This window comes from Camelus ferus, chromosome 28, assembly GCF_009834535.1.
Source record: "Camelus ferus isolate YT-003-E chromosome 28, BCGSAC_Cfer_1.0, whole genome shotgun sequence".
NCBI lineage: Eukaryota > Metazoa > Chordata > Mammalia > Artiodactyla > Camelidae > Camelus > Camelus ferus.
Genome location: NC_045723.1, coordinates 3,706,833 through 3,732,762, shown reverse-complemented (window position 1 = coordinate 3,732,762; position 25,930 = coordinate 3,706,833). Strand labels below are relative to the sequence as shown.

Below are 25,930 nucleotides of genomic sequence, written 5' to 3'. Positions count from 1 at the left end.
GCAGAAGCAGGGAGACACCCCAGGAGGGATGATGGAGCCCTGGACCCTAGTGGGGGCAGTGGAGGTGGGAGAGGCAGGTGCAGGCTGAGAGTGGAGCAGGCAGGGTTTGCACGGGGATTGAATGTTGGGAAGAAGGTCTATACCCAGGGTTTTAGCCTAAGCACCCGGTAGGATGGAGCTGCCGTCAGCGGAGCTGGGGAAGGCTGTGGGTGAAGCAGGTTTTAGGGGGGAGATCAGGATCTCAGTTTGGATTTGTTCCACTTGAGAAGCTCCTACATCTCCAAGTGCAGGTGGCAAGCAGGCAGGTGAGTCTGGAGCTCGGGTAGAAGTTAGCCCACATCCCACGATAGCTTGACTCTGTAAGGAACTTTCAGATTTTGCAGGTTCAATGAGTATAACTTTTTTCTCTCATTGTTCTCACATCATACCATTTTTCATACTAATGATTTTGAACACCCCTATTTGTGCTCATGAGCTTTTTCTGTTTCCTTATCTGTAAATTTTCTGTGCATTTCTCTTAGGATTGCTGTCCTTTTATAATTTTCCAAGTGTCTGATCTTTAATCCCGATCAGAGGTGTTCTCTCTCCCCCTCCTTGCCCTGGAGAATCTAATTATTTTTAAACATTTCAGTTAATCTCTAATAAATGCATATATATCTGATATGTGAGTCACAAAGAATAATGCGATGATTACCAGAACCAGAGAGTCACCAGCCTGCCTCTCAGAGTGACTTTCCTCTCTCACCCTAGAGGTGACCACCAGCCAGATTTGTGCTTGTCACTCCTGGATTTTTGTTCTTATTTATATAGTTATCCCTTATGTCTCCCTATAAATATATTGTTTGTTTATTCTTGGTTTTGAATTTTATTTAACAAATGGAATCAGACTGGTCTCCTAGGACTGTTTTTTCATCTAGCAATGTTTCTAAGACTCACCATATTGCTGTGTGTTGCTATAGTTCATTCATTTTTCACAGCTGTTTAATATTTCTTCCAGAGGATGCCCCACAATCTATGTATCTGCTCTGCTGTCAGGGGACATTTGATTGGTTCAAGCTGGAGTGCTGCAGGGACTCCTGGGCATGGAGTTTCTCTGGCGTATATACCTGGGGGAGGATTACTGTGCCCGAGGGTACGCAGGTATACATATGTCATTCGTATGAAAATGCAAATGGTTTTCCACAGTGGTTGTCCCAGTTTGCACACTCACCAGCATGTTTGAAAACGACCATTGATCTAGGTCCTCTCCAGCACTTGGCATTGTCAGCCTTCTTATTTCATTGTTATTATTTCCTGTCAATCCGGGAGGTGTTGCATCCTTGTTGTAATTTGCATTTTCCTGTTTATTAATGAGGTTGAACCATCTTTCATGTATTTATTCATCTTTCTGGTTTACTTTTCTGATGGTTGTCAGTTCTAGACATTCTTCTCTCATCAGTTGTAAAGACTGCATGCTGTCTCCTCCCATTCTGTTGAGTGTCTCTAACTGGCCATGGTACCCTGTGTTGAACAGAAATCCTTAATTTCGATGTAATGGCATTCGTCAGGTTTTTTCCTTTCTGGTTTTAAGATGTCTTCCCCTACCCTTAGGTTAGCAAGATACCCTTTTACCTTTCATTTTTATGCTACAGCTTACCTTTCATATTTGGGTCTTCAGTTCAGCTGGAGCCCACTTTTGCTTGTGGCGTAAGGAAGGGGTCCAGATTTATTTGCTGTGTGATGAGCAAGTTTCCCTCACACCATCTACTAAACAATCTGGCCTTTCCACAAAGCTTCTGTGAGCTTCCCTCTGTACCTCGGTGTCTTTTTGAGCTCTCTGGTCTATCAGTTTGTGTGTTTGTTTGTTCTTGGACCAAACCACACAATTTTTATTACAGTGATTGTATGTCTTAGTATGTAATAGGGAAAACTTCCTCTGCAGTCTTCCTTTCTAGATTTTTATGGATTTTTTTTATTCCCCATTATACATTTCAGAGGAAATTCATCAAGGCCCTCAAAAAATCCACCTGGATCTTTGATTGAGGTGGCATTGAATCTGTAATTTATCACAGGAGAAATAACATCTTTATAGTGTTATTATGGTCCTGTCCAAGATGGAATGCCTCATTTATTCAGATGATCTTTCTATTAGGCATCCTTTGAGTTTTGGCTAATACTTAGATGCCTTTTTAGTTTTTATTGCTATTATGAATGTTATCTTTTTTATTATATTTTCTAGGTGGTTATTACTGGTGTAGAAAATTGCTTTTGATTTCATAAATTAATCTTGCATCTGGCAGTCTGAACTCTCATGTTTATTGATTCTTTTGGTCCCTGTAGGGACCATATCATCCACAAATGGTGTTAGTTTTAAGTTATATTTCCTAACTCTTACACTGTTTTTGTGTTTTGGATTTTTTTTTGTTTTGGGGGGGTTGGTTTTTGATCTTTTTTTCTCTTTTTCGAAATTTCCTTAGAGCATTGGCAGGACATCAGTTTGTGGTAACTGTGGCCAACCTTGGCTTGTCCCAAGTCTTAAAGAGAGTGTGTCTGAGCCTTTGCTGTTAAACCTAATATTTTGTGCAAATAAATATTTGATTTGCAAATATAAGCTACATCAAGTTTAAAAAGTTCCCTTTGACTCCTAGTTTGCTTAGAGTTTTTGTTTATTTTAATTATAAATAGATGTGGATGTTTCTCTTTTTTTTTAACATTGTTTTATTGAGTAATAGTCATTTTACTATGTTGTGTCAAATTCCAGTGTAGTGCACAATTTTTCAGTTATGCATGAAAGTACATATATTCATTGTCATTTTTTTTGCTGTGAGCTACCACAAGATCTTGTGTATATTTCCCTGTGCTATACAGTATAATCTTGTTTATCTATTCTACATTTTAAAATCCCAGTCTGTCCCTTCCCAACCCTCGCCCCCTTGGCAACCATAAGTTTGTATTCTATGTCTATGAGTCTGTTTCTGTTTTGTATTTATGTTTTGTTTTTTTTTTTTTTTAGATTCCACATATGAGCGATCTCATATGGTATTTTTCTTTCTCTTTCTTGCTTACTTCACTTAGAAGTTTCTCTCTTCTGAATTAGGATTTTCATGATTTTCTCTCCTACTCGTACAGATAAAACCTTCTCGATCCTGGTATCCCTTTTTGTTTTGTTTTTTGAAATAAATACAATTGGATTCAGTTACTTAACATTTGGTTTAAGATTTTGCATCTATGTTCAAAAGCGAAATGGGCATATAATTTTCTTTCTTTTTGTTTGTTTGTTTTTCCAGCTGTATTGAGATAATTAACCCTTTGTGTAAGTTTATGAAATGATCAGCACAATAAGGTGAGTTGAAATATCCATCAACTCACATAATTACCATCTTTTTGTTACTGTGGTGAGGTGAGAACGTTTAAGATCTCCTCCCACAGCAACTTTCCCGTGTACAGTACGTACTGCTAAGGGTCATCTCCACGCTGTACGTTAGGTCCCCAGAATGTATTCTTCTTACAGCTGTAAGTTTGTACCCTTTGACCAACCTCTCCCCATCTCCCCCACCTCCCCAACCCCTGGCAACCACCAGTCTACTCTTCTGTTTCTATGAGTTTGGCTTTTATTTAGATTCCACATATACATGAGATCATACTGTGTTTGTCTTCCTGTGTCTGACTTACCTCACTTAGCATAATACCCTCAGGGTTTACCCGCATTGTCATTTTCATTCTTGTATTGCCCTGTGTGATTTAGGAATCCAGATGACTGTCTTGATCACTGGATTAGTGGTATGGAGATCACTGGTGATCTTTGAAAGGCCATTTGTATGGAGTAGCAGGGCACATGCCCCAGGGGAGCGAGCTCAAGGGAGAATAAGAGGAGAGGAAGTAGAGAGAGTGAATTTAAGGAGAGAGAAAGAGAACAGCTTAAGGGGAAGTAGGGCTAAGACAGTTTTGTTTTCTTGGTTTTCATTTTTCAATGAAAGAAATAGCTGCTGGTTTGGAATTTTTCTCTTATTTTATTTTTTGGCCCCCAGGGGCTGAGGAGTAAATTAGTTGTTTATTAACTTCATGAGATGTTGTCAATCTTGACCTATCATTGAGACTCTATATGGTTTTATTAAGATCTTTTTCTCTTTGTTTTCAGCTTGGGTAATTTCTATTGAATTGTCTTTAAGGTCACAGACTTCTTTTTCTGTAATGTCTAAACTAATCTTACATTCATCATGTGAATTTTTTATTTTAGATATTGAGGTTTTTTTTTTTTCAGGTTTAGAAGTTCCATTTGGTTCTTTTCTAATGCTTTTCCTTCTCTGCTGAGAATCCCATTTCTTCTCTTTTCTTTCCCTTTATGCTTTCAACAAATTGGTAGTAATTGTTTTAAAGTTTAAAAAAAATAATTCTAATAATAAAAGACAAATAATTCTGCTGACTGCTTTATGTCTTGATTATGGGTCATATTATCCTCCTTCTCATGGCTTTTCATTCTTTATTATACGGTGGAAATTGTGGGTGCTATGTGGTAGGGAATCTGGACTGTATTATCTTAATATAAGGCCATCGGATTTTAGTTTGGCATGCAGTTACATTACTGGCAGATCCCTTGATCTGGACAGACTTTATTTTAAACTTTGTTAGACTGGGTTTGTTTTGATTTTGGCTTTAGCACTAGAGCATGGCCCTTAGCCCAGGGCATGGTCCTTTCTCCTAAAGCTTGGCCTTTCTGGGGTTTCAGCTGAGTGCCTGGGGTGCTTAGGGAGGTAGCCATCCTAGCTGGGCCAGAACTCCAACTTTTTTCATCATTGCATGAAGTCTGATACATCTTTTCAGCTCTCTGCCCTACTAGCCCCAACAACTGCGCACAGCTGGTCCTTACAGAGTCTCATTCAGAGCACGCGTGGCCCAGCCCTCGGCCAAGACCCCAAGGGAAACCCCCACACAGGCTTCCAGGGTCACCCCTCTGTGCAGCTCCCTCCTCTCCAGGACCCTGCTCTGCAAATCTGTCTCAGCAGCCCCAAACTCTGATCTCCACCTCGTCAGCACTTCGCCATGTCGGGGGCCAGAGTGTGTCCCCAGCCAGTATCCAGGGTGAATGTGGAGCTCACTTGATGTATTTCCCTTCTTCCAAAGATTGTAGTCTTGTGCTGTAGCCCAAAGTCTGCAGACCCTTGTCCCACATAGTTCTTCCAGTTTTCAAGTTGTTTGTGGTGAGGAGATAAGGCTGACACTCACCACCCTGTCATGACCAAAGGCAAAAGTCTAAGCAGAATTTTTTTTTAACTGACGTACGACTGACATACAACACAATGCACAGATGTTGAGTGTTCAGTTCAGTGAGTTTTGACAATTGTGTATACTCTTTTAACCACCACCGGCTCTACTGCTTTCTATTGCCCTGGATTAGTGTTGCCCATCCTGTAATTTCATATAAATGGAATCCTATAGTATGAACTCTTTTATGTCTGACTTTTTAAAAATTTAATGGAGGTACTGGGGATGGAACCCAGGATCTCGTGCATGCTAAGCATGTGCTCCATCACTGAGCTACACCCTCCCCTACTCTTTTATTTTAAATTTTTCTGTGTCTTTGCATTAAGAATATCATTTTTGTAACCTAGCGTATAGTTGGGTCCTGCTTTTATATTCAGTCTAAAATGTCTGCCTCTTAACTGAAGTAAGTACCTTATTTTTAATACTCATCTATGCTGCTGTGTGCCTCTGTAATCCTCTGCACAGTTCTCCCTGGTGGGCATCCCCCGTATCGTGCCTGCCCGTCCTGCCTGTGAAGGACCCCTGGAAGCTTCCAACTTCCAACTGTTGTCAGGTCCCTTAGCTGGGTAAGATTCTATCTGAGATGTTTACTCAGAGCAGAATTGCTAGCTTGCAAGATTTGCTTATAGTTAATTTGATTAAGGGTTGCCAGATTTAACAGTATGTCTGTATAAGATGGGGACGATCCAGAAGGATGGGAAGAAAGATGATGAAGAAATAGTGGGGAGAATTGCTGGAGCCACATCCTTGAGTAGGTGAGAGGGCTTGGGACCCACTGAGCAAGTGGAGGTGTTTGCCTTAGGCCAAAACAGGGACAGTTGATCCCAGAGGAGGAGGATGTCTGGTCCAGATGCAGGTGGGTGAGTAGGTGTGATGTTGGGAGCTTGGGAAATTTTTCTTTTGTGGCTTCTGTGTTCTCAGTGAAGTAGGAAGTAACTTGAGATGAGGATGGGGGAGGAGGTACTAGGAATTTAGAGAAGGGAGATAGGAAATAGCTGTTATGTGGAATGGGTGCATGCATGGACAAAGGTGATACAACCTGATTGCTGGACAGTTTGCAGGGAGCTCTTGAGGTTAGTGAGAGCAGGCAGTGCTCACGGTCAAGGCCCAGGTGCCGAGCAGGCCCAGCACAGGGCTCAGCAGGCTCGGGGCGGCTGTGCAAGGCTCTGCAGGGACACAGTGCGCCGTGCAGGGAGGCCGCCCCGCAGGGCTCCCCTGCCCTGGGAGCAAGCACACAGCTGTGCAGATAACCATGGACTCACAGTTCTGAGGGGCACGAGGGCAGCCAGGGTGATGACAATGCAGTGGGGATGGTGCTGCCCATCTCAGTGGGAATTTCTGTAACGTGAGGCTGCTGCTCAGCAAGGGTAGGACTCCACGCTGTTTGCCTAGAGCTTTATTTGACGTTGTAAAGTTGATGTGTGCCGTACCAAAGTAAGTTAGGAAAATGTAGACCATAAGCAAAAAAGTAAAGATCATCTGAAACTTCCCCCACCTCTGAAAAGTTAGCCATGATTAGTCAACATTTTGATGAAATGTTATGAAAGAAAAGACCTGGCCGTGCCCTCCAGGCCCTTGACCTCCTATTCAGATGTGAATAAAGCCCCCATACCAAATGTAGCCGCAGCGGCATGTTAGGCTGGATGGGCCAAGAGGGAGTGCCTTCTCCATTCCTGAGAGAAATCAGGGAGGGCTGCATGGAGGAGTGGTCCGGGAATTAGGTCTTGAAGGTTGAGGGTCCCCTGTGCCTGTCTTCTGTCTTTTTTCCCTTCCACCTCTTCTTGTTCAGTGTTTCCCCAGGACAAGACCAGCTCCCAACCCTCACCCCCATCTGTGTGGCTGAGAGGGTGGTCACACAGGGTGGTGAGGCAAATAGGGAGGTCTCTGTGTAAGGAACCAGGCAGCAGAGAGGCCCTGAGGCACAATGGCTGAGTGTGCTGTTCCACTAGAGCCCGTGCATTTGTACAGTGCACAGCCTGTGCAGCCATACATGGTAGTCATGCAAGGAGAGTCTCTCCACCCCCTACTTCTGCCCATGGCCGAGCACCCACACTGGAGTGAGATGGGGGAGCCCGGGCACATGTTCCATTTCCTGGGTCTGTGTCTTCCTCCAGACAGCAGCGACAGTGAGCTGGAGCTGTCCGCAGTACGCCACCAGCCGGAGAGGCTGGACCAGCTGCAGGCACAGACCAAGTTCACCAAGAAGGAGCTGCAGTCCCTCTACAGGGGCTTCAAGAACGTGAGTGCTCCCCATTCCCCTGGGAGAGGCCCCGATCTGCCGGCCCTCCTGTCCCTGGCTCCAGGAAGGAGGGACTTTGGTGTAGGCAGACCTTCTGGAAAATTTCCAGGGCACAGTAAATATCCCAGGGGCAGTAAATATTTATGGGGCTGAAGTTTTGTGGGAGAGCTGTCTGAGGGGTGGGCCAGGTCCCAGAATCAGTGTTCAGAAGGCACCATGCTCCTTTCTGTGTGTCTCTATGCTGGGAGGAGCATGTGGACGGATGAACTTGGTATGAGGCCACCTGCTACCATCATTTCCACCCCTGTCTGCCCCTCCTGCCATGCCCACCCAACCAGGATTTCCCCAGCCTGGGGCTCAGTGGAGCCAGTGGTGCCTCGGCAGCAGGTGTCCCCCAGAGGGCTGAGAGGGGCCCGGCCCTGTGGAGTCTGGGTGTGGTGCTGGGGTGGCTGAGGTCGCTGAGAGGGGTGCCTTCCTGCTGCAGGAGTGCCCCACGGGCCTGGTGGATGAAGATACGTTCAAACTCATTTACTCACAGTTCTTTCCTCAGGGAGGTGAGTCGGAGGCTGTCCCTCCCCCCCACCCCATTTCTCCCCAAAGTTCCTGCTTCCCTGGGGCAGCCCTGCAGAGGGTGGGCATCCCTTTTATGGGAGGGGACCCTCACCCCCCCATCCTCCCCACCACCCCTTGCCTGATGCTGCCTCTGTCCAGTAGGAAGTGGGGAATCCAGCCCAGGATGCAGCTGGGATGTCCAGTGGGGCTGCTTGGGGTTGGAGCTCAGGCGCCAGGCAGCCCCAACCCTCCCAGCCCGCACCCTTGGTCTCCCCAGATGCCACCACCTACGCGCACTTCCTCTTCAACGCCTTCGACGCAGATGGGAATGGGGCCATCCACTTTGAGGTAGGTCCCTGTTGACCCCTCCCATGTCCCCTGGTCCTGCAACTTGTGGGGGTGGGGTGAGGGGCATCTCTCGGCCCTGGTGCCACCCTCTCAGGGCCATCCAGAGGCTCAGACATGACCCTGGGTTAAATGGTCCAGCGTGTCACCCAGGGAACAAGACGAGTGGACTGTGCTTGGCTGGCCCTGGGCCTGACTGAAATCACCGAACTTTGGTTTTGCTGTCTGGCCACCCTATTCTCAGCCTTTCCTTCCATTCCAGCCCCGCCAAGCCAAGGGAGCTATTCAGGCACATTGAGGCTGGTAGTGACCCAGCGTGAATTTGCATTTGAGAAGGAGGCAAGGTTTAACGACAGGTCTGTGCTGATGGGATCTGGGCAGCCCGCCCCGGAACTTACCCCCTTGCCAGAACACAGGCAGAGCAGCCCGGCCTGCGCAGCCTGCCAGGTCCTCCCAGCGGGCACTGTGAGCCAGCCTGGTGCTCCCCGCTGTCGGGAAAGAGAAGCCTGGCCCCACCTCCACCGACACCAGGGCCTCGTCTGGGCTCCACCGAGGGCCAGCCACATGGGATCGTTTGAAGAGAGGCCCCAGCTGTGGAGCCCAGGCCCCTAAAAATAGCTGCAGGCGAAAAGCTGAAACCTCTTCGGAGAGGAAAACCTTGCTCATAGCCGGGCTTGATCGATAACCGCCCAGCTTGGCTTCCAAGGCCAAGGGCGGCTGACAGGAAATCGGCAGAGGTGGCAGCCAGCTCAGAAAGCCCCTGCCTGGACCCGCCGGGGTAATAATAACTCACGATGCTGTGAGATGCTTAACTTCTTGTGCCTCCAGCCAGCCCAGCTCACTGACACCTGGGCCTGGGGCTCGGGGGGAGCAGCCCAAGGCCACCTCGCTCTGGGACCACCGGGTCCCCGCCCTCCCCGGGCCACATTCTTAGGGCTAGTGTGTGTGTGAGTATGTAAACCTACCGTGTTTTTAGCTTTTTTATTTTCAGTAATGCCAGTCAGTACGAAGGAGTAAACAGGGAAAATCCATCGTCCTCCCCTGGTCTCACCCCTGTGGCCAGTTCCTTGGGTGTCCTTTAAGAGGCACCTGAGGCCTCTGTGAGTGAGAAGCAGTTGTGTGATGGGCCCAGCCAGGGCTCTGATGGTGGTGTCTGTTGTTCAGAAACCAGATGGTCAATCGGCTTAGCAGGGCCCTTCCCTGCACAGTGGCAGGTGTCAGATGGTCTCTGTCACTCTCCTGTGGTCATCGTTCTCACTCCCCAAGGGAGGGTCTGGTGGCCCCTTTAAGGTGGTCAGCAGAGGGTTTGCAGGGGGAGGTGCTGTCGCCTCTCTGCCAGGCGCCTTCCCAGGGGCTGTGAATCTCTTACAGGATCTCAGGCCTTCAGCTCTCCTTGATATCAGTGCTCCTCTCTGGGAAGACTTACAAGAAGGGAGGAGGGCATGTATCTCCCAGGAAGGATGGGGGTGTTGGGGAGACACTCAGCCCTCCCCACTGCCTCAGACCGAACCTCTCAGCCTGCCCTAAAAGCAGAGTCAGGTCACCTTATTGATACTTACAATGATCGCCCTCCTTTCTGTATATCCTTGAGATAAGACATGTATTAATTAGAGTTTATTGATATGGTGAAACGTTGTAACTTCCCTGCCTGCACCTAGAAGAGTAAATGGCAAACCGAGCAAACCTCCGCGCTGCTGGCTGCCCTCTCCTCCTACAGTGACTCGCCCCCTGTGCCCCTGGCCAAGCTGGTGACCTCAGGACCCAAGCGAGGGCCTGCAGCTCCGGATCTAATCACACTTGCCACCCCCCACAACCTCCTGCTCTGCACTCTACGGGGCGCCCCTCATGTACACTCTGGGGTGTCCCAGCCAGTGCCACTGTGTCCCTGGGGAGCCCCGCATCCTCCCTGGGCCTTGCCTTAGGGACAGTGCAGAGCAGGGCTGTGGGCATGATGGGTTTCATACCCCCCGGCAGTGAGCGCAAGGAGCTCCAACTAGCAACGGTCCCACATGAAACTGCCGTGTGCGCCTGGAAATTTAAAGCCAGCGAGTGGCTGGATATTTAGAAACAGCAAGCACCCAGACATGGGCTGGCTGGACTTGGGGTCACCTGTGAGTTATTGAGGACGGGCCAGTGGCCTCGCGGGGACATTCCCACCCACCTCTCCTAGCACCGTCACTACTATGCTACACACACATGCTAAAGGACACTGAGTAGGGACATTCCTCCATTGTGGCTGACCACGAGGGCTTCTATGCAGCATCTGAGAAGGCTGGATGGGAGGACAGTGATGCCAGGTCCCTCCCATGCCCACACAGGAAGGGTGTTTGGGACCCACCATTCCCTGCTGTGCCGAGTCGGAGCCTGCATCTTTTCTTCCCCCTGGGAAAGCCCAAATCAGACCCCAGGGAAGAGGGCATGACGTGACTTCAAGGATGCTCTGACTCTCCACTATCTCTATAAATCATACGCGAGCCGCAGTGGTTAGCACTCCCCAGATGCAGGCACGTAAGAACTATCACACTGTTTCTCCTTCTGTGTGTCTTCATCTTCTTTACTTATAAAGACACACACACAATTTTAAGGCTCCAGGAGACTTACAGGGTGTGCTTTGGGAAAACAGAGTTACCAGCCCCCAGACACGCCCGAGGAAGCAACCACATCCTTGTTTTAGCCGATTGTCACTGTTTTTCTCCTTGTCACCTAATAGCATCCATTTATTGCTCCTTCTCGATGGCCCAGTTTTAGATGCTGCCTGTTGTCTCTCTGCGTGGGTGCCGGGAGTTGAGTGTCCCGCGCACACACACACTTTTCCCATCCCCTGGCTTTCCAGAACTAAAGGATTCAGATTAGATAAGCACTCTCGGTTTACTATCATGATGTGAATTTGATCCCCAGCTGAGCCTGGTAGGGAACTATGATTACGTTTCCATTTCCTGCACATGTTTTTGTTTTGCCTGCGGTGAACAGTGGTCCTGAGTTGTCATCTGCCTGCAGTCTGTGGCCTCATCGTTAATTCAGCCCCGGCGCTTCTCCAGTCGTGTGAACGGGCATCTCCCTAAGGACGCCTCTCCAGCCTCCGACCGGCTCCATCATCCATCAGAACTGCGTGCCCTCTGGGGACCTCTTCTCCTCTCTCCTGGGTTGGGTCTCCTGGTCCTGCAGGCCTTCATCTTCTTCTTCCTTGCTTTACTCTCTCTTTTCAGGAGTACGTCTTCCTGGAGTTTCCTAGGAATGAGTACATGGGGTAACTTCTGGGTCTTCAGATGCCTGGGAGTGCCTTCGTTCTGTCCTCACTCTTGCTTGATCTGTCGTGTGGACCAGAGCTACGGTGGGAAGCTGTTCTCCTTCAGAGCGTTGGCCGCATCGCTCCACTGGCCTCTTGCCCCCAGTGTTGCCATCAAAAGGCAAAGCCTCCTGATTCCCGACCCTGTGTCCAGAACCTGATTTTTTTTTTCTGTTTGGTTTTGCTTTTCTCTCTGGGAGCTTGTAGGATCCTGTCTTTGCAGCCAATTTTCTGAACTGTCATCATGATAATGTGCCTGCAGTCCACACTGCAGGCTATCTCCACGCATTGTTAGGCCTTATGGGACTGGGGTACTCACAGCCTTCTGTTCCAGGAAAGTCTTCATTCCCTCTTGGACACGCGCCCCTCCCTGCCCTCTGGCTCTTCCTGAAACTCCTGCTGGCCAACAGCTGGTCCTTCTTGGGTGGACCTCTCGTTACCCGCTTTTGTCTCCTATTTTCCAGCTCTGCCTTCTCGCACTATTTGATGGAAGATTCTACGTGCTTTTCCAACCCTTCTGAGTCTGTTATTTTGCTTTCTTATTTTTCATTCCCAGGAGCGCTGTCTTGTACCCAATTATTCCTTTTTTATTGCATCCAATTCTTAGTGTGGGGGGTGCCAGATTTCTACCCTCTGAATTGAAGAGTTTTGGTTAAGTTTTTTTTTTTCCCCTCCTGGAATAATTTTTGTTTCTTCCAAAACAGCTTTTCTCTCTTTCCCTTAATCTTTCTCTGATACAGGCTTCCTCTGATCCAGAAAATCTAAAATTTGAGTGGGGACCAAGCCCCTTGATGCTTTGGTCCTGTCCCTCCACCGTCTGCCACCCTCCACCCCCACTTCCAGACCCCCTTCTCTTCTCTTCTGTCAGAGCAGCCTGGGGGGACCCCATGGGGCAGGGAGGGCTTACCCTACAAACCTCCCACCAACTGTTACAACAGTTGAGGTTTTCACACAGAAGCCATTTGACCATTCACGTCTTGTCACATGAGTGATAAACTATCTGTCACACCTCAGAGGGGATTACACCCAGGTACGGCGTGACTCCAGAGCTGAGCACTGTTAGTTTTTAAGCTATAACTTTTCAGGCACCTTGACATGTAGACACTTGATAAACTGAAAATAGAGCGCCCCTTCAATAAAAGAGCAGCCCCGGGCTCCTCTGTCAGCGGCAACACACGTGGGTCTAAGACAGCATTATGTCTGAATGTCTTTGAGCAGATCAGTACCAGCCACCATGCCATCCCCGCCACACACACACGCTCGCACACGCACAGACATGCAGACACACCGCAGACTCACGCAACATCGACCTGGCAGACACCATCCGCCCACTGTGATGGAGGTGCCTCCCCTGTACAGGTGTGAATTTCAGTGGAAGCCACACAGCGAACTGGAAATAGACTCTGGGCGCCGGATTGTCACTCCTCCCCCTCCTCTTTTTCCACAGGACTTTGTGGTCGGCCTCTCCATCCTCCTGCGAGGAACAGTCCACGAGAAACTCAAGTGGGCCTTTAACCTCTACGACATTAACAAGGATGGTTACATCACCAAAGAGGTAGAGGGTTGGCCGGCGCCTGTCTGCCCCCCACCACCTCTCTCCTCCCCTCTCCTGCTGCCCTGGCTCCCTGCCTCCCCTCCCCATCCAGAGATGCCTGGAGGGGCAGCCGGCCAGGGGGCTCTCCTCCTCTCCTGGGCTCTCAGACCTACATTCCTGGGTGCGGGGGGCCTGGAATTTGTGTGCTCCTCGCCACATGTCTCTGTCCCATCCAACCAGTGTCCCTGCTCATCCTTCCTCACGGGGAGGTCCTTGGGGAGACACCAGTGGAGAAGCTGAGGGCAGGGGTTGTGGAGCTGGTCTTGGCTCCCACCAATTACGGGTGAGCAGTGTGGTCCCTTAAGGCAGGGTGAAACGGGGGTGTGGGGCACTCACCCACGGGCCCAGTCTGATTTTGTTTGGCCCAAACACTTTGGTACATGAAATGGTTGCTACTGTTTCCAATTCTGGAGATTGCGCATAAGAATCTATCTCCAGCTTCTTGGAGAGTCAGAAGCTTAGCTGGGCAGACTGGATGGGGGAGAGCTTGTCTCTTTCCAGCTCACACAGCCCCACTTGCTTACCCACCACTGCCCTGGAGGTGCCCCCCTTTAATGCCACCCCCGCCCCTCAGACCTTCAGTCCCCACCACCCCACCTCTTTGCAGCCAGGCTCATGCCAGCCCCTCTGGCCCCCTGCAGGAGATGCTGGCCATCATAAAGTCCATCTATGACATGATGGGCCGCCACACCTACCCCATCCTGCGGGAGGACGCGCCCCTGGAGCACGTGGAGAGGTTCTTCCGGGTGAGCGCTGCAGCCCGGCTGCACAGGGAAGGGGCTGCTGCCCTTCGGGCAGCCCTGGGCCTGCCATTCCCCTCTGAGCCTCCCCCTCCCACAAGGAGACTCACCTTGCTGGTGGTCAGGATCCTGAGAAGCCATTCACAACCATCCCCACTGCCCAGTCTGTGAACCACATCTCAGAGCAGGTGGGGGTGCCTGGATTCCGAGGCAGCTGACACCCTGGGCCAGTGTTCCGGTGCCTTCCGAGAGCTCTCCCAGTCCTACGAGGGACCTCCCTGCGAGAGGAGTGGGTTGGGGTGACTGCTCTGTGTCCATGGGGACTGACAGGGCTGAAGCCTCCTCCTCCCACTTGCTGGGGGCCCTGTAGACATGCGGCCACCTGTGCCTCAGCCGCTCCACCTGCCAGGCTGCCCGTCAGGGAGGTGCAGGGGTCCAACGAGCGGGGATGCGTTCTGGGGGGCGTGAGCCCAGGAAAGCTGCCGGGAAGTGGCTGCAGGTCAGGGGCCGACTAGGGAGATGCCAGAGAGGTAGACTGTGCGGTGGGGGTGGCTGAGGAGGGCACTTTACGCGGCCTGGATCCAGGGCAGGGGACAGGCTGGGACGGAGGGAGCCCACCCACCCACTCAATGCCATGTCCTCAAGCCGGGGGCAGGGGCCGGCCCTGGTGGGCCACAGCCTTACTGAAGGCATGGCTTGGGTTGCAGAAAATGGACCGGAATCAGGACGGGGTGGTGACCATTGATGAGTTCCTGGAAACCTGTCAGAAGGTAGGCAACATCAGGGCTTGAAGACACCTCATGTCCTGCCCCTGCCCGTCCCCTCCTCACCTCCAGTCTCCACTTGCCCCCTTTCACCTGAGCCCACCCCCCAACCCGCTCCTGCCAGCCCCCCGCCCAGCCCAGCCCAGCGCGCTGTCCCTCAGTGCCTCGCATCAGTGGGGAGACCTGGGGCCCTCGGGACGGGGTCACGCAGTGAGAAGGAGGCTGGAGCACCCCCCAGCCTTGCTGCTGACCCTCCTCTGCAGAGCGCCCTTCAGGGGGCAGGATATGGGCCTCGGTCACCTGCCTCAGTCCCCGAGCGGCCCCTTGGTTGCTCCCGACCTCCATCCAAGTGCACAGCCAGTCGGGGTGGGGGGTTTGTCCATCAGTGAGTTAGCAGCTCCCGGACGGGCCAGCAGTCCGGCCGTGGGGCTGGAGACAGGCTGTGCCTGACCAGCTCCCCCTTCGCCCGGAGGGACTGGCCAGTGACTGGGGGGTTCCAAGTCCCTGACGAGACTCTGCTCAGGGCGAGGTCGGATTCAGGCACTGCCCACCAGGGCTGACCAGGCCTCTCGTCCTCTCTCCTCGCAGGACAAGGACATCATGAGCTCCATGCAGCTATTCGAGAACGTCATCTAGGGCACGTGTTGTTGGGGAGGGCGAGGGGAGGGGTCCCTGAGTGGCTGTTGCCACCTCTGCCCCATAGAAACCTCAATCCTGCCAGGAGCCACCTCCATGAGAAACTTTTTTCTAATATATTTGCAAAAAGTGAATAGTTTGCTCCAGACAGACACACACACACACACACACACACACACACACACACACACACACTCTCAAACACCCTTCCTCTGGGCTGGCAGGTTGGGGGGCAGAGGTGAGGGAGGGGCTGGGTCCAGGTGGTGAGAGCCACACACCCCAGCCAGCCCCCTCCCAGGCCAGTGGGTGAGGCCGCCTCTGGGCGGGCAGCTGAAACGGCAGTGTCTTCAGGCCGCTGGCCTCTGAGTGTTGCCTCCCCTACAGAGGAGGTTCCAGTCTCCAAAGCAAAGGCCCCTCCCATCTGCAAGCCTTTCCCACCACATTGGGCTGTTTTGGGGCTGCTCCAGCCTTCCTGTCCCCCCCAGCCACTCCCCGCCCACTGACTACAGTTCCAGAATGGCCCTCACCTTAGGACCCCAGAAGGGCAGCTGGGGGTCGGGGGAGTTCAGCCCAGGAAAGACGTGGTGATTAGACAAGCCCGCTGCTTCCTGGAAGCGCTGCCCTGGGTCCCAGGACGCCTGCCAGCCCACTGAGCTGGTGAGCCCCGCTGCTGCGGGGCCAGTGGGCTCCCGTCTCCTCCATCCCCAGAAGAGGGCCCTTCAGGCAGGGGACTGGGTTTCTTGGTGGACAACCTGAGGGGAACTCTCTGCCAACTTCACTGGGACCGGAGGAGCCTTCCCTTGCTAGGGCTGGCTCGGTGGGGTGCAGCGGGTAGGGCTGCCCACACCCCCTCAAGCATCCATACCTTCCTAGGTCCTGAAAAGAGGTCACACAACTCAGGGCCCACAGCCAGGGAGTGTGGGGGGCAGAGCAGGCCTGGGAAGGGGCTTCTCCCTCCCTCTTTGCTGTGGGCCCATCTCCCTCTGCCCAGCAGCTTGGATGAGCCCCACTCTTCCCGGTTAGGGTCTGGAAGCCATGTGGCCGCCCCTCCACGCAGGCTCACCCCAACCCCATACAAAAAGCACAAGGGCCCCACCAGCTCAGGCTGCAGCCCCCGGGGGATGCCTAGGACACTGCTTCTCAAGGCAAGGCCCTCCTGGCGGGCTGAGGCCTGGGTCCTACCAACCCCCATCTGGTGGCCCTGGGGAAGAAGCATGGGGGTCGGTTCTGTGCCTCAGAGTCGTGGGGGCTCAAAGCCCATCCCCCCCCAATCCCTGGCCCAGCCCATCTCACTAACATTCAAAAGCACAAACCCCGGGGATTCTGCTTGGCTGGGTTCTGCTCTGGGGATGGAGGCTGATGTCAGCTTGAAGCCAGCGCCAACAGTGAGGGCCGAGGGGCCTGCGGCTGGATGGCAGGTCTACAGAAACCTTCTGCAGAGAGAGAGAGGGGCTGTCCCACCGCCAGGCCGCCTGAGATGGAACCCCTGTCCCCGGCAGCACAGGCCCTTCCGAGGAACATTCCCAAACCATACATTCCATCGGCCGCCGCCCCACCTCTGCTCAGGCCTGGCCCAAGGGTGAGCAGGGCCCTCAGAGGAAGAGGGGGGTGGCAGAGGCCATGGAGATTAGCCTGGCTCGGCCGCGGTGGGGACCTCTTGGCACCCACACACAGGTGGGCCTGCCCCTTGGAGTTGCACTGACACCCATGTCCAGTCTGACTGGGGGCTCCCTCTCCCCTCCTCCAGGAGGGCATCAGCTTTCCCTGGCTCAGGGATCTTCTCCCCCCTCCCAGCTGGTGTGGCTTTGCTTCTAAGGGGCCAAGGTCAAAGGAGAGAGGGTCACCATCATGGCCCTGCCCTCCTTGGCCTTGGGCCAGACTGGCTGTACGTCCAACAAGGAGGGGTCTGTCTCCCGCGCTGGGACACGGACTGGCCGCATGTCTGCATGGCAGAAGTGTCTCCCTTGGGTGCGGCCTGGGAGGGTGGTTTCTATTCTCAGCGCCCACCAATATTCGGTCCTGTATATTTTAATAAAATAAACTTGACAAAAGGAGGGGGACTCTTGTTGGCTTTGTCCCGACTCTGGTTTTCCAGCCCCTCCCATCCCCGCTGCTATTAACCGTGGCTGCTGCCCAGTGCTGTGCTGGTAACTGTCTAACATTCCCCGAATTGTAGCATTTGCCAATTTTCAGATGCGTGGTTCCCATGGTTGGGAAGCCTTTGTGAGATGCGCCAGCCCGGCAGCCTCTGAACAGATCTGCAAGGTAGGGGGACTCCTCGAGGTGCCATTTGTGTTTCATTCCCAGATCATTTTTCTCTGCCAGTTCCAGGAAGTCATTTCTGTGTTTCCCCTTGGCTGGAGGGTGAAGGTCACAGGGCAGAAGCAGAATTTGCCTGAAGACATCTTCTCTTCCTGCCCACACACCCCACCCACCTGCCACCCTTCACTGCGCGGCCACGCTGACCTGCCTGGGGCCTGGAGCAAGCGCTGAGCGTCACGGGGGCCTGGCTTGACTCCTCCCCTCTCACAACCTATGGAGGAGGCCCCTTGTTACCTTTTTAGCAGGGGTTTGGGAAAAGTGAGGGCCAGAAACATTGGGTAAGGCAACTGTACCCTTCCCCACCCTGCTCTGCTGCACAGCTTTCCAGAGCAAAGTCTACGATTTAGAAGGTCCGTGGTTCCTCTTCCTTCTTCACCTGAGGTTCTATTGGTTCTAGGTGCTGTGCTCCTCAAAGGCCACCAGGGGGCGACTGCACCACACACCGGCCTCCTCATCAATTTCCTGCCCTTAGGTCCCCGAGGAAGTTACTTGGAAGCAAAGCTACTTATTTCTTTCACGGCCCCAAAGACATTTTCATATTTCTGCCTCATTTTCCACATGGCTTTCCCTCAGAAAACTGCATTTATCAAGTAACAATTCCACAGGCACGCCCAGGGTCCACTGAGCTGGGCGCTGGCAGAGAGGCCACACTGTCAGCTGTATTTTGTTAACTAGGACACACATAACTGTCATCAGACGACACAGCTGTTACCACACAAGGCTGACTTAATTCCAGCCTGAAGCAAATAAAGTGCATGTTTGGTTTCACAGGGCCTAGCCTTATCTATTAGGCTTTTGAAAATCCTAAAACGGAAAAAAAAAAAAGCTTGAAAACCCCACACACATCCTTCCCAGGCCCCTGTAGGGACCAGAGGGCCAGACAGCAGACAGCCACCTGGGCCGTGGGAGACCCTCTGGGAAGGAGGCGTGTGCAGAGCAGGCTTCAAACAGCTGAGACGTGAGCCTCACAGAACCAAACTGTAAAATCACCACGCCCTCCCCTCTGCACTCCTGAGGACGCACGTCTTGTTGCAATCTCCCGGAACAATCCTGTCTCCGACTCGGCGGCCTGGAGCCCTCACTAATGGCATCAACACTGTTTGCCCTTCCAAGATCCCCGCTACCTCAGAGGCTCCCAAGAGCTGTTTGCTCTCCGAGGGCTTCTAGTCATTGCGTGTCTGCTTTGGGTGGGATTTCTGCCTCCTCCTTCCCCTCAGGCAGTGACACCCCCATGATCCTCCTCCAAGTTCCGAGTGCCCAGGTCCACAAGAAGGGAGGTGTCAGTCTACATTTAGTAAACAGCTTCCACCTACCGGGCGTGGGCGGCAACGTGGGGAGACCACGGTGGACGAGCCACAGTCTTTGCTTTGGGGAAATACAAGTCCGGGGTGGGAGGGCACCCGGAAGGCAAAATGTCCAAGGCAGTGATTCGGGTCATGAGGGACGCTGCAGACTAGGCGACCAAGCTCACCAAGGAGGACTTGGACGTCCCATAGGATTGTGATCAAAGCAAGAGGAAATAGGCGCCAGGTGAGGGGTTGAGGAGGAGGGGCCCTTGCTGATGTAAGTATTTGGGATGTCGGCTTAGAGCCCAAGGCAGCCTGTGTTCCCTCGCCTGTCCCGCCTTCCCTCACAGCTTCCCTCGTGGCCACATTTCAGACAGGACCTGAGTCAGTAAGGCTTTGAGACCTAGTGCGGGGCCCTCCTTGAGCCAGGTTCTGACATCTTGGGCACGGTCTTTTCACTGCCCGAACATCCCAGGCAAGCCCCCAAGGCCACGGATACTGTTGCCAGCCCAAAGCAGGTCCTGGGTCCCCCTCCCAGCCTCTAGCCCACTCACAGGGGTCCTAGCCCTTCGAGTTAGGGGAGCACCGGAGGCCAGCCGGCTCTGGTGTCACGTGCTCAGCTCTAATCACATAGACTTTGTCTGAACCCGCTGGTTGTACTGAGAATGTGCAGGCTGGCTGGCTGCAGAGTGCACTCTGCAGGATTCAGCGATCGGAGAAGAGAGCAGGGTGCAGGCAGGGCCCAGTCTGCACAGGGAATGGTGCCTGTGGTCCGGAAACAGAGCCAGCCAGGCCAAGATGAGGAATCTGGAAGAAACTACCTAGCTCTTGGCCAGAGCTGAGAGGCCAGAGAAGGGGTGGTGTAATGGGAGTGGGCCTCACAGGAAGGCCTCGTGTGGCCCTGGAAGGGTTTCAGGGCCTCCTGAGTGGACATCTGAACCCAGCCCTCTTGTGGGTGGTGGTGACACTGGTCAGAGGACCATCCGACCCATGAACCTCCCCCTGACAGCTGTCCTGACCTCTGAGGGCTGTCAGTCTTAGACCTGGGCTCCCTGCCAACTGCCCTTTTGTTCTGTCTGTTCCTCCAGCAGGAAGGCCCAGCTTCCCTCTAACTCACCTGCCCCAGGCCTACCTGTCTCTGCTCTCACACCTCGACCCAGGCACAGGGCTCCCTGTGTTCAGTTCTCTGCTGGCTTTGAACGCTGTTGAACCCCTGTGGATGCAGGATCTCTGTCGACCCATCCCCCTGTCTGACAGAGCCCCTCCACTCCCCTGGCAGTAAGAGGCCTTCAGAACTTCTCTCTAGCCGACACAGACACCATGGGGGCAATGAGGAAGGTCAGCTGGCTGGACATCAGTCTTCTGCCTCCCCTGCATCCTCCCTTGTCTCCTGCCAGTGCCCCCCAGTCTTGCCTGGGGATCCCTCCTCTACTCTCTGTCCATGCAGTCCAGGGATCCACCCAACCTCCAAGGCCAGGCCCCAGTCAGCTGGTGCATTCCCTATCCCCGGTCAGAGTGGCTGGTTGAGGGGTGGACACCCAACCCAGTTACAGCCAACGAGGCCCAGGGAGGCCTGTGCTGGGAATGCTGGGGAAAGACACTGCTCTCTCACTCTCTGAAGCTGCGGTGTGAGTCCTGGAGCTGTTGCTGCCATTTTGTCACTGTGAGGACCCATGGGGATGAAGCCAGTGCGGAAGATGGCCTGATGGAGGGATGAAGAGAGAACAAACAAGATGAGGGGAGGGAGGGGGCATGTCAGCCCTTGAGTTCAAAATCAGACTGCAACTTAACAAGTCCCCCAATCTCTAGACTCCTCATGAATAGAGTCTTGAGTAGGATCCACCTTCCCCCACCAAAGCCAGTTAGGAATACCAGCTGGGTTTATGTACGTGTTACTGAACCAAACCTGGGTCTGCTCACCCGTGCGCAGTAAAGCCAATCTACCGACACCGGGCTGTGGTGAAGGAAAGTGCAGCATTTATTGTAGGGCGTCATACAATCTGGGACGGCTAGTGCTCAAAAAGCCTGAACTCCCCGAGGTGTTTCAGCAAAGTGTTTTTAAAGGCCAGGTGGGGGAAGGGAGTCCCAGTTTGTGATCACCTTGTGCACAATTCTCTGACTGGTTGATGGGGAGATAACAAGGTGTCACAGGGGTTAACATTATCACTCCTTAGGAGCCAGTAGGTCTGGGGGCTACGTATTGATGATTATCCAGTTAATTTCTTCTTTAGCATCCATGAAACAACTCAGGAAACGTGACTCATATAGTATTACCTGGGTACTTCAGAGGGGAGCTACAGCAGAGAATGTGGGGCACAGGTCTGTCTTGGGAAGGCCCCATAGGGCCTTTCTTGATTACATATGCTTGCAACTACTAAATTACATACTAAAGGAAACCGGATTCTGAAATAGCCAAGAGGGGGTTCTCTTGGCACTCCAAAACAATTTGAGCAGGAGTTAAAGCTGGCAGTCTTCTGAATCTGTGCCTACAGTTTCTAGTGGAAACAAGAGTGGTAAGTGTTTTTCTCTTCTCTAAAATTAGGTTAGCCGGGAAAAATATTTGTAGTGCTAGCTCCTTGGATCCTTTGAAGTGGAGAAACATCTAAATTCCTAAAATTTAGGGAGCTCTCATCTTAAACTATTGTATCTATTTCACTTGATATGCAGATGCTCCCAAAGACTTCCAAGTTCCAAAATAACCTCATGGATAGATTTGTTGTAGAAGGCTAACAAAAGATTAATGATTATCCGGGTCCCCTCTTTCCTCCTTTATTTGAGTACTCGTTGTAGTCACCTTCGGTCTGAACTGCCTTTCCATTCAGAAGACTTTATTGTATATACGTATCTGCATGACTGTGACATTGTGCTGTATGCCAGAAATTGACACATTGTAATTGACTGTACTTCAGGTAAAAAAAAAAAAAAAAAAAAAAAGACAAAAAACCTCCCCAAAACAGAAGACATTATTGAAGGGTTACCTTTAGAAATGGGACCACCTGAGGCTGTAGGCAAGCTTCTTCAGATCAAAGGCTGAATTGAGAGCCATGGTTAAAGAAATTCTTAAACCCGGGGAGGATCCTCAGAAGTGTTTGTAAGTGGACTACCAAAATGGGAGGCTACCCGCCTGACTAAACTGATCATAGCTGGTATTCGTACCCTGATAGGAGTTTTTTTTTTTTGCAGGGTTTTCATCCCTAAGCTAAATGAGGGAGAGTAAAACATTGCAACATAGGTGAATGGGTGTGCCAGGCCTTTGTTCTCATTGAGGAGGCCACCCAGTCTTCTGAGGAATTCAAAACAGCTATTCTTGTTTTACAAATCCAGTCTTTACAGGACCAGAGGCGTGGCTCCAGAAATAATCCCAAACCCACCAATCCTTGTACCACATTGAGGAAAGAAATTCTATGAGAGAGTGTATGCTTCTAGAAGTTATAAAATATATTCATAAGTACCAATCAGGAAACATTGGTATGGCAAACAGTTCACAATTACTTACTTCTTGGTTTTCGCTAGAGATTAAGGTTTTAAGGTTAAGAATTATAATATATGTAACTAAAGCTACTAAACTAATAAGGGAAACATTTCAGGATGCAAGGAAAATGGGAGGCACGTTTTCGGTGGAAGAGGGTGTAAGGAATGGAAATGCCTTTTGTTCTGAGATGCTGCTCCCAGATTACAATCCTCAGTTTGGCTCAAATAAAAATTTCTATGTTTTTCTTAGATCGACTGATTAACTTTTTTGTTGACAAATAAGTCGGAGTAAGTCAGGTAAAGGGTTGCAGGGTAGGAGGGAGACTGCCCTGCCCCATCAGGCGCTGGGTTGATGGGGCCAGATCCCGGAATCGTGGGTGCACGTGCGGATGGAGTGGAGAGGGTGGCGGCACGGAGCCCGCACATAGTGGGAGAGGTCCTCTGAAGGTTTCGATTTCATCCTGAGAGCAGCAGGAAGCCACTGATGAGAGTACTGTCACATCAGTGTTTTGAAAATCCTCCTCTGGCTGAAACTGGACCCCAGATTGGAGGGGGCAGAGTGGATGCAGAGAACCAGCAAGGAGGCCGATGTGGTCAAACACTGCTGCAGAGCCGGCCCGGATTAGCCTTACATCTCACAGCGATTCTGGTTCTAGGTCTCTCGTGCATGTGCAGACAGTGACTGGGGAAGGAGTCATCTGCCAGTTTCAGAGTTTGTGGCAAATCAAGGTGCCATAATGGAGCCTCTGGGAAGCACCAACAGAAGAATCACCATGTCAGACTCTAGGACTCCACAGCACGTCCATACCTTCTTCTGAGATAACTACTCTCCTTTTGGGAAACAGTTCTGGCTTGCTGTTGGGCTTTGGTAGAAACAGAACACCTGGCCATGGGATATCAGGTAGCTGTACGGCCTGAGCTTTCCAGAGCAATCTGGGTGTTGTTGGATCCCCCTAGTCAAAAGGGTGGACGTGCAGTGGCAACCTGTCATCAAATGCAAACGGCTGAATGGAACAGGCCGAGCTCGGGCAGGTGTGGGAGGTACTACTAAGTTGCAGGAGCAGCTGGCTCAGGTTCCTTTAAACAAATTCCAGTCGCACTGCCTCTCCTTCTAAGGCTCCTCTGACTAAGGCTTCCTGGGATTTTCTTTAGGACTAGTTTACTGAGGATGAAAATACTCAAGCATGGTTTACAGATGGGTCTGCATGATATAATGCTGATACTGCCCAAAAGTTATAAGTTGCAGCAAGACCATCTCATTCAAGGATGACCCTGAAGGTCAGTGGTAAAGAAAAATCCTCCCTGTGCATAGAACTTAGGGCAGTATATTCAATTTTCTAGAGCAGGAGATAACCAGAAGTATGAATCTACTGGTTATTGATTCATGATCAGTTATTAATGGTTTGGCTTCATGCTCAAGGACTTGGATAGAACAGGAATGAAAAATTGGAGAATTAGTCAAGGCTCACCAGAGAATAGAATAAACATAGATAGATAGATAAATAAATTTTAAGGAACTGACTTATGTGATTGTGGAGGATTTGCATGCCCCCCCCCCCCAAAATCTAATGGGGTAGACCAGCAGGCTGAAGACTCTGGCAAAAGCTGCAGTTTGAATCAAAAGGCCATCTGCTGGTAAAATTCCTTCTTCCTCAGGGGAGTCAGTCTTTGTTCTAGTAAGGTTTTCAACTGATTAGGGTGAGGCCCAACCACATTGGAGAGCAATCCGCTTCACTCAAAGTCCACTGAGTTAAACGTTAATTTTATCCAAAAAAACACTCTCACAGAAACATCCAGAATAATATTTGACCAGATTTCTGGGCACCAGGGCCAAGCAAAGTTAACACATAAAATTAATCATCATAATCATTGACAAGAAAGTCTGGAGAAGTGTGTAGATTGACCTCTCTGACTGGGCACAGACTGTGAAGATACTAATGTACATGGAATGCCCACCAAAAGACATCCTCTGTAGAGGAGACACTTAGTAATCAGGTGGACAGAATGATGTCCTCTACAGATGTCAGCTAGCTCCTCTTCCCAGCCATCCTAGTGCTTGCTCAATGCACCCATGAACAAAGTGACCAGGATGGCGGGAACAGAGCCCATGCATGGCCTCAGCAGTGTGGACTTCCCATCACCAAGGCTGAGCTGGCTAATGCCACTGCTAACTGTCTAATTTTCCAACAGCAGAGACCAAATTGATCCCTGTTATGGTACCATTCCCCCTGGGCACCAGCCAGCCATCTGGCAGCAGGTTGTTTGCATTGGACCTTCTCCATCATGGAAGGGACAGACATTTGCCTTTACAGGACACATATTAGTCATAAAGTTTAATGAAAAATACAGCATTAGGAAAGGTTAATGAAAACCTATAGTAACCAAAAAAGGCAGGATGATTATGGGCTCAAACCTTTGGGGAATAAAATTTTAGGTTACTCCTCTAGGTAAAGAACCCAGCCAGGCAAGGATCTCATTGAGGGCAGGGTAAATACACAGTGTGCAGTGAAAGAAGAAAGCCGTTCATATCAGTTATGGCCTTGTGACCAGTTACAGAAAAAAGAACTGAGTAGCTTTGTGTGTTTTCTATTTGATTGTTACATCTGGACATGCTCCCCATGCGCTTCTCTCTTCCCAATTTTACTTTACACAGAAGGGGTCATAACTTACTTTCACAATTTAGGCAACAGAATATTCAGGGGGACTGCTACTAAATTCGGAGAGCAATTAATGTAGCCAGTGATGGATACTAAGACCCTTGGGGAAAGGGTGAGAACTTCTTCACTCTTAAGAATAGTCTTATGGATGGACCTAGACATGATCATACTAAGTGAAGTAAGTCAGACAAAGACAAATATATGATATCAGTTTATGTCGTATCCTCAGTTGCTGTGTCATTCTTTTAATGCTTGTGCCCTGCCCCCTTCCCTCCTGTCTCTCTTGGGATCAAGAATGCTGGTCCCACTACTCACATTGCCAGTGTCACCTTAAGCTAAACACTTCCAGCCTAAGGTTCCCCATTTGTAAAATGGGTGCAAGCACCCCTCCTGCCTTCAATGATAAGGCACAATGGGAAGGCAAAAAGATCTGTCTTTGTCAACCAGCACGCGGTAATCTCGTCTCCACTGCATTTTGCTCAACGATCAGATCGGTGCCTGGACCAGATGCAGGGCCAGAAGCGGCAAGGCCAGCGAGGCGCCCGGGACGGAAAGTTTCAGGAAGCACTCGCTTTCTAACTCGTGCAAGAGCAGAGCGCCCAGAGAGCGACTGCCTCCGGGAAAGGGTCTGCGGCTGCCCACGCCTGAGTCCTGTCCCCACCCACAGGCCTGGAGGAGGGCGTGAGTGACAACCCACTCTCCAGCGCTGGGCCCGCCCCCTCCGCGACTTGGCTTCCGGCGCCGAAAAGAGGCGCCCTGCTATTGGCTGTTGTCCTGTGACATCACCAGGGAGCGCC

The 25,930-nt window shown here is 51.3% G+C and overlaps 1 protein-coding gene across 2 annotated transcripts in view; it reads left to right on the top strand.

Moving 5' to 3' along the window:
- Window positions 1–17,451, top strand: part of KCNIP3 (potassium voltage-gated channel interacting protein 3) — a 74,388-nt gene extending 56,937 nt beyond the window's left edge. Inside the window, exons 3-9 of one of the 2 annotated variants that reach the window (XM_014553204.2) lie at window positions 7,356–7,480; window positions 7,965–8,034; window positions 8,310–8,380; window positions 13,111–13,218; window positions 13,899–14,003; window positions 14,705–14,767; window positions 15,350–17,451. In XM_014553204.2, the coding sequence (XP_014408690.1) occupies window positions 7,356–7,480; window positions 7,965–8,034; window positions 8,310–8,380; window positions 13,111–13,218; window positions 13,899–14,003; window positions 14,705–14,767; window positions 15,350–15,397 (590 nt within the window). In that variant the 3' untranslated portion in view covers window positions 15,398–17,451. The remainder of the gene's footprint in view (window positions 1–7,355; window positions 7,481–7,964; window positions 8,035–8,309; window positions 8,381–13,110; window positions 13,219–13,898; window positions 14,004–14,704; window positions 14,768–15,349) is intronic. The other variant, XM_032469837.1, reaches the window with a different exon arrangement.
- The last annotated feature ends 8,479 nt before the right edge of the window (window positions 17,452–25,930 follow it).